The 8,799-nt window shown below is 46.8% G+C and overlaps 1 protein-coding gene across 4 annotated transcripts in view; it reads right to left on the bottom strand.

The window, feature by feature from the left end:
• Positions 1 to 5,006, bottom strand: part of Setd2 (SET domain containing 2, histone lysine methyltransferase) — a 94,570-nt gene extending 89,564 nt beyond the window's left edge. For all 4 annotated transcript variants that reach the window (XR_003844676.1, XM_021207438.1, XM_029543841.1 and 1 more), the window contains exon 1: positions 4,808 to 5,006. Coding sequence is in view for 3 of the 4 variants with exons in the window: in XM_021207438.1 (XP_021063097.1) it covers positions 4,808 to 4,884 (77 nt within the window). In the remaining variant the exon portion in view is untranslated. The remainder of the gene's footprint in view (positions 1 to 4,807) is intronic.
• Positions 5,007 to 8,799: the final 3,793 nt, after the last annotated feature.

Raw genomic sequence — 8,799 nt, 5'->3', positions numbered from 1 at the left:
GGATGGAGGTAGGGAGGGAAGGAGGTAGGGAGGGGGAGGAGGAGGAGGAGGAGGAGGAGGAGGAGGAGATGGAGGAGGAGGAGGAGAAAATCAACTGTCGGATATGTGGCCTTTAGGGGGCAGAAGCAGGTGGATCTCTAATCCCAGCCTGGTCTACACAGCCAAGTTCCAGGCCAGCCAAGGCTATATTGTGAAAGACTTTTTCTCAAAAACAAAACAAGAAAAAAGAAAAGAAATAAAAAAAAAAAAAAAAAAGAAAGAAAAGTTAGAAAAGGAAGGAACAAACGAACTCATGTTGGACATAGTGGTAATTTTCCCTGTAGTACTTGAGTTTGACTCTAGGGTCTTGTGCACGCTATACAAATTTTTAACTACTGTTCTCTATCACCATCATTATTATTATTTTTTCTTTAAGACAGGGTCTTACTAATATGCTAAAGTTAGCCTTGAATCAACTCAGCAACACAACCATGCCTTAAATATTTATTTGATCCTTCTGCCTCAAACTACTAATCAAGTAGGATTACTGGTCTATACCATCAAGCCTATCGGTGGTATACACTTGTAATCCTAGCCCTTAGAAGGCCAAGGCAGAAGTTGAAGGTCACCAGGAGATGCCAGTGAGATCCTGTCTCAAAAGCAAATAACAAAAGAGGCTTACATAACTAAATCTTAACAGTGGCCCTTCAAAAGAGTATTCCTTGCCAGGAACAGTGGCATACCTACATTCTCAGCACTTAGGAGGCAAAAGCATAAGAATCATGGGGTTCACACTAGTCTTGACTACATACTAAGATTGTATCTGAACTATAAACCATGATGAATTTTTGGTCTATAATGAATGTTACCTAAATAGATGACTACAAAACTATCTCCAGTTTAGACCTTTCCCCTGAAAACAAGACTAACAAAACAATCCAACCTAAATGTCTATCTAACAATCATCTCCCATTTACTATGCCTAAAAAGGACTTAGTACTCCCAACTTGCTCTTTCTACATCATCCCTAGTTCATTGGACAACAGATTTCTAACTGCTCAGACCAAAAACCTTACAGTCATCCTTAGTTTCTCTCACATACCACATGTGTCATTCATTAAATCATGTTAGCTTAATCCTCAGTATCCATCTATTTCAACCACCGCCTTGGTATAAGCCACCAGCAGCTCTCCTGCTGATTTTTTTTTTTTTTGGGGGGGGGGGGGCTATCCTGGAACTCACTCTGTAGACCAGGCTGGCCTTGAACTCAGAAATCCGCCTGCCTCTGCCTCCCAAGTGCTGGGATTAGAGGTGTGCACCTCCACGCCCAGCTGATTATTAGCTTCAAGTCTCCCTTCAGGCTTCCACTCTGTTCCTCTCTGTGATACTACAAATGATCCTGATTAACACTCATGGTGGGTGCACATGCAGCCCCAGCTACTCAGTCAGCTGAAGCAGGAAGATCATTTGAGCTCAAGAATTCAAAGCCAGCCTGGGTTCCTCTCAAAAAACAAAATCAAACAAAAAACCCCAGCCAATTCTTTAGAATGGCTCTACAAAACTTTATGAAACTCTGCACCCCTCCTACTGTGAACCAACTGACTATCCCTTTCTCATCCTATCTGACCACACTGAGCAGCTTACACTACTTTGGAACTACCACCTTGACTTGAATATTACAGTGATGGTTACTGCCCTGCCACTCCCCTCAACTCTCCTCACAACATAGACTCAGATACATCCTATCTCTCAACTTACTCTCCCAAGGATGCTGACCAGTTTACCCCATTTTATACTGTGTCTTCTTTAACAGCAAATCACCTATATCCTATAGGATTTCCCAAAGCATTTTACATTTGGCCATTCTGTGTAATTTGTTTATAGGCCTCATTAGAATGTAAACTGCACAAGAAAGTTTTGCTGAATACATCAATTACTCCTACAGTATCAACCTTAGTCAAGATAGGCCTATGTTTAAAATAACAAACCCCAACAACAACAAACGCTTTTTATCACGTTTGTCTCCTTCAGTAGGACAGGTCCTTGAAGACTGGTTGTGCTATGGCCTCAATATCTACCCCTGCACTATATGGACACCTAATGCAGTTACTCAAATGATTAGAGCCACTTCACTTGAATACAATGTTATTTATACTGCAAGAAAAATCCAAGGCCTACACACATGCAACTACTTAAAGAGTGAGTGGAAGACAATACAGACCATCTGGGCCCCAAAACTCAAGCTCCAATCAAAGCAAATTTACATTTCACCTCAACTTCTCTTTTTCAAAGAACCATTTGAAACTTACCCAAGTCTGAAAGGGAAGGACTGGCCACTTCACAACCAGCTTTCCCCCAGTCACACCTCTCCTAATTTCCCTAATAACTCCAGCTAAAGGTACTTGGGCACACACACTGTGCCAAGAGTGAAGGGTTCATGTATTATCTCATTCAATTTTCCCAAAGCCCCAGAAAGTTGCTAGTACTGGGATAACTACTTGCAAAATGGGAAAACCCAAATTCAAAGACAAAGCAATTCGCTCAAGGTTAAACTCCTGTTCAAGAGCAGGTCTGACTTCCTCACAGGGTCTGCCATTGCTTCGCTCTTCTTTCCTGGCCAGGCCTCATTTTCTTCCCATGCAAAACAGGTGATACTGTTGTTCAAGATGCCTACCAACACCTTTAGGCCAGTATTAAGAAAACATTCTATAACCTATACAAGTTAATAAACAGTATCAGAGCTTACTTGACACTCTAAAGCCGAGAGAGCACAGGAAAGACAGACTTCTCCACGCTTTCACATAGTATGAAAAATGTTTTCCTCCAATAAAGGATGTAATCCTTAGAGCTTTGAGACTTCACTGTGCAACCTGGAAAGTCACTGCATGGCTCTTTGCCCTTCCTGGGGAGACTAGCACATTACTCTGTACAAGATAAGCATGCAATCAACATTTATTGAATGATACAAATTCCTTTTGAGGTTTTTCAAGTCTCAAAGCAAAAACCTTTAAGTGTTATTCCAAAGCCAAAAACCCAGGAAAAGATAAAGCCATGCTGGTCCTACTGCAAGTAAGAGATGAACTTTGCTGTAAGAACACAAAGACTGTACACAGAGGTGATCTATGTATCAAGTAAAGACAAAACTAAAATGCCACAGGGCCACTAAAGGGCTTCTGTAAACTTAAAAGAAAACAAGTATAAAACTACTCAGGCTGTTCTTAGGTTGAATACAGGATTGTCAAAATTTTCCCAATGAAATTTTATTTTTTTAAGGCAACTTGAGGATTTTGCTTTGTGTGTAGAGATAACACTCCAACAAAATAACTTTTGTGTTACAATACCAAAGAACTATCAAGTATGATCCAAATGTTTCTGAGCCAAGGTGAAAAACTTTGGCAAAGGTTCCCCCAAAAAATGTGTAATGTGTGGTAATTTAGTCATAAAAGTTTGTTTTTCATTAGACATCCCTTCAAACCTTAACTTGGGCATGAATTTTGTTGCTCCTATGTGCAGACATCAATACAAGCAAACTGAGGTAAAACAATGTTTTTTTTTTTTTAATCGTCAGCACCTGTAATCCCAGCACTGAAGAAGCTGAAGAGGGAGGATCCCAGGTTCGAGGCCAGCCACAGTAAATTCGAGAGCAGTCTTGGCAACAAGGTGAAGCCACTTATCTAAACACAACACAATGATCTTGTGAGGGCTTAGGGAAGGCACCGACTCCTGACTCTGAAGTGGAAGCTTGCTTTTACTTCTGTTGTTTTGAGGCAGCGGAGGGAGGCTGCCTGCAATCCTAATTCAGTCGGTATCTCAGGTGTCCACCACCATCTGACTGGAAGGAAAGCCTGATGTGCCATCAGATCCCGCCCAACAGAAATATAAAAATGTCCTAGATATACTGAAAAGAAACTATACGACAAAACTGTATTTCGCTTTTCAAGTATACTATCTTCTTTAGAGAAGACTCTACAAAGGGGCTCTTAACTAAATCTTCACGCGCAGTAAAGTCATCCTTGTAGATAAGATTCTAGATTCTATTACCTAAGAAATAGGACGCCAAAGTGTTCAAGCCTCATAATCGAGAAATGTTTGTCAGGTTTTTCACTTTCAGGTTAAAAAAACAAAACTGCTGTCACCTCAACAACGGGACCAGACAAACCTTGCCACCATTACAAAACCCAAGCGCCAAAGGTGCAGAAGCTCACAGCTTTACTGGGCCAGAATTGAGTGCCCAAGAAGAAGGAAGAAAATAAAGTAAAATCAAAACGGAGAATGCAACGCGGGTCTCCTCCACCGATCGGAGCGGGGAGACGCGCGGTAGGCCCTTCCGGTCCGAGTTGCCGTCACCGATAGGCCGGGCGACGGGCCGAGCTTCCACCCGAGCCCGGGGATTCTCGGCCTACAGAAGCCGGCGCCCTCTCGCCGGCATCGGCCTTAGCGGCGCCTGGGACCGTGCACCGCGGTTTGCAACAGAAGCCCGGGACGACGCCGAGTGTCCTGGAGGAGCTGCGCGGAGCGCCGGACCTAAGCAGGCCGACTGAGGACGCGGCAACGGCAGAGGAGGCCGGGGCCGCCCCTCCCCCACCGGGCCGCCCGCCCGCCCCAACCGCCGCGGCGCCGCGAGCCGCCGTCTCCGCGCCAGGCCCAACCGCCGGGCCAGCCGAGGCCGAGCGAGGCGGCCCCAAGGAGCTGCGCCCGGCCTGCCCCCCACCACGACCGCGCGAAGCCGCCCGGGGCCCGTTACTCCGCGCGCCGCCGCCGGGCAGGACGCGCCGCCCTCGGGCTGGAGCGACCGACGACAGCGGGAGGCCGCGGAGCAGAGACTTACTCAGGGGTCGGGTGCTCGGGATCGTAGAAATCCCCCATCTTCGGCGGCGGCGGTGGCTGCGACGGCAGCGGCTTCATGCGGAGCAGCTGGAGGCGGCGACGCTAGCCCCCTCCCCGCGGCAGGCCGATGCGGGGGAGGGGACCGGAGGGGAGGCGGCCGCTGGTCCGATCGCGGCGGCGGCAGGGGCGGCCCGCGTCGCTGGCTGGCTGGCTCGCCCGCCCGCCCGCTCGCTCCCTCCCTCCCTCCCACCCTCTCTCCCTCCCTCCGGCAACCGCCCGCCCGCCGCTCTCACCCTCACACACTCGCTCCCGAAGCGACGCGCACCCCGCCCGCCCTGCCGCCTCGCAGGCCCAGCCCCTTAAAGAGACACGCACAGGCAGCCCACCGGCCGCCAGTCGGCGCGCCAGCCCCAGCCCGCCGACCCTGGCAGGGGCGGGGTGCAACCCGCGGGCCTGGCCGGGCCTAGCCTGCGGCTTCCCGGAACAATAAGTCCCGGGGCCGAGGGTGGGAGGCGGGTCCCGGAGCTGGAGGGGCGCCACCGCTGCCCCTCCCTGGACGGCGTCCGTCCCGGGAACGACCCGGGGCCGTCAGGACACCCGCCTTCATCCTTCGAAGCCCTCGGAGAGCCTGGCCTCCGGGCACTGAGGTAGCGCAGCTGCCGCCCTCGCCCGCTTGCTCCTTTAAGCCTTCTCTCTCGCCCCTTAATCTGGCTCTCGGCCACGCACCGAAAACCGAGCTAAGCAGGGGCTGCTTCTCAACCCGGGCTTCCCGGACACGCCCTCCGCCCTCCAGCCTCCCGCAGCCCCCATCACCGTGTCCCCACCGAAACCTCCTCCCCGCGGTATTCTGCCCTGACCCCAGAAGTCTGAGACGCTATGTTTGTTCTTAAGACCTCGGGGGGGGGGGGTCCTGAGGAAAAGGTTATTAATTAGTCTTACCAAAAAAAGTTAGATAAAACTACAAACTTTTTATTTCTGGATTAGCAGGGTTTCGTGAAACTATTAGCTAATTTACACCACGCTGAATTTATAGCAGTTGCTTATCATGAAAGTGGCAGATTAGAGAGTTCAGATCTTTTGTGAAATTTTTTTTTGGGGGGAGGATTAGCCACTAATTTTTTAATTGGATTCACCAATAAATTGAAATGTGATCTAACAGAAGCCTTCACTAGCTAACTTTGCCGTGTTGTTTAGACAAAAATCTTCTGTCTTCAGGCTTACCCTGAACACTTGAATGCTTCATCCTGCCTACAACCTCTTGGGTGCTGGGATTCTAGGTTTTTTGTTTTGTTTTTCAAGACAGGGTTTTTCCTGTGGCCTCGAACTGAAAAATCCATCTGCCTCTGCCTCCCATGTGCTGGGGCTAAAGGCGTGAGCCACCACTGCCCAACATAAAATGTATTTTTAAAATTGTTTTTTATAGGAATGGTATGTGTTGAGCCACACACATGCGCACGTGGAGATCAGAGGATAACAGTGAGTCCATTTTTGTCTCCCATGTGGGTCCTGTAACTGACATCATAAGGCTATGCAGAAAGTGCCTTTACTGACTGAGCCATCTATCAGGCCTATAAAATGTTTTTTTTTCACTTGCATGTAGGCTAGCATAATTTTTTTTTTATCATTTCGTTTAGAGGTTAATCTGGATTTTTTTTTTTTTTCCTGGTAACTTTTAGGCATATCATGGAAGTTCAAGGTCCACCAAAAAAAAAAAAAAAAACCCGCAGCCATTTTGTTTTGCTTTCATTGATGAGCTTTCCTTTGTGGCTGAAACTTGCTATATATGCTCTACTGACCTCAAACTCAAAATCCTTACCCCAGCTTCCTGATGCCTGGATTACAGGTGCCAGACACCACAACCTGCTGAAGATGAAAGTTTTATTGTGAACAGATTCTCTCACTGCTGTGAGGATAAAATGAGGCACTTGTGAAACCTGGAACTTCCTCTTTTTACTTCTTTTTGAGACAAGGTTTTGTGTATCCCATCTGGCCTTGACCTCAGTATGTTGCCAACGATGACCTTGAACATCTCTCATTCTCCTTCATCTACCACATAGTACAGAGATTGCCACAGCTAGTTTATATGGTGCTGGAGATGGAACCTAAGGCTTCCTAAATACTAGTCAAGTACTCCATCGAGTAAGAGACACCCCAGTCCATAAAACCCTAAACTTTAAAACAATACCAGCTCATTTCTAGTCCTATGACATCGGGCACGGCTGTTTCTCGGGTTTCTAGTGCCTCACCTACTAAAATAGAAGAGTGAGTATCACATAATTTTATGAACATGTTTGTACAATGCCTTTCATTAAACATTTTTTTTTTGTTTTTTTGTTTGTTTTGTTTTTCGAGACAGGGTTTCTCTGTGTAGCTTTGGCTGTCCTGGAACTCACTCTGTAGACCAGGCTGGCCTCGAACTCAGAAATCCACCTGCCTCTGCCTCCCAAGTGCTGGGATTAAAGGCCTGTGCCACCACTGCCAGGCAAACAATTCTTTACTGATTTTTTTTTTTTCTTCCTGAGTCTCTCTCTAGTGGGCATGCCCAGCTATATTTTGAATATATTGGAGCTCTTTGCCTTAAATGTCACATAAGCCATTGGTAGCCACTTGACATTAGGAAATGGCTACTTTGCATGGATACTAAGTTGAGAGGAACCTAAGATGAGGCCTATGGGTTTCCCATTTCCTTAATAAAGTAAACATCTCTCTAGCAGGAGACAGATGAATGGTACTTCAGTCTAGTGGTAACTTTGGTCTGGTCAGAACCCAGTAGAGTAAGCATATCAAACCATGGAGTTCAGTGGAAATTTTCAAATTTTTACAGTCAGCACCTTTGAGATGGTGTTCAGGATTCTCTGGAATCAGGTTTGCTGTATCCCAAGTACTAGGATTATATACCACCACACCCAGTTTATATTCAAGAGATATCACCACACCCAGTTTGAATTCAAGACAAAGAAAATGCATGTTATAAGGCAGGGTGGCTCATACCTTTAATCTCCACACTTAAGCGTGGTCTACAGAGAATTCCAGGGCAGCCAAGGCTACAGAGAAATACTGTCTGAAAAAAAGAACTTCAACCCAGACTTGCCTTAAAATTCCCTAACCTCCAACCTCATTCTCCATGTGATTGGCCTCCTGATCAAACCAATAGATACTTTTAGCTTATTGGATACTTTTCCATGCGTTAAAAAAAAAAAACAAAAAAAANAAAACAAAAAAAAAAACTATGTAGCCCTGGCTGGCCTAGAACTCACTGTGTAGACCAGGCAGGCCTTACACCTACCTTCCGAGTGCTAGGATTAAAGACATGTGCCACCATGCCACAAAGTAGGGTTTCCATTGCTGTGAAGAGATATCATGATCAATGCAACTCTTATAAGGAAAGCATTTAGTTGGGGTTGGCTTACAGTTTCAGAGGTTTAGTCCATTATCATGGCAGGAAGCATGGCCTGAGCGACGGTGCTGGAGAAGGAACTGAGAGTTGTACATCTTGATCCGAAGGCAGCCAGGAATCACTCTTCCGCCCTGGGCGGAGCCTAAGCAGAGGGACCCTCAGAGCCCACCCCCACAATGATGCACTTCCTCTAAGAAGGCCACACCTCCTAATAGTGCTACTACCTATGGGCCAAACTTTCAAATACAGGAGTCTATGGAGGCCAAACCTATTCAAAGTCACTGCTATCCCATACTTTTATACAAAAAGTCTCCAAATGTATTTAAAGAAAAGTCCACAATCCTCAAGATGAAACCTTTTCCCACTCAGAGTACTGATAAACAAAAACGTTGAGAATCACTTCTAGTATGTCCTATGGGCCCATACTGCATCCATTCCAGCAGACCCCAGGTGGCTACTAGTAGCCCCTAAAATTAACTTTGGGCTGGGCGTGGTGGCGCACGCCTTTAATCCCAGCACTCGGGAGGCAGAGGCAGGTGGATTTCTGAGTTCGAGGCCAGCTTGGTCTACAAAGTGAATTCCAGGGCAGCCAGGGC

The sequence above is a fragment of the Mus pahari genome, chromosome 10, assembly GCF_900095145.1.
Source record: "Mus pahari chromosome 10, PAHARI_EIJ_v1.1, whole genome shotgun sequence".
Lineage (NCBI taxonomy): Eukaryota > Metazoa > Chordata > Mammalia > Rodentia > Muridae > Mus > Mus pahari.
This window is presented reverse-complemented; position numbering and strand designations above follow the sequence as displayed.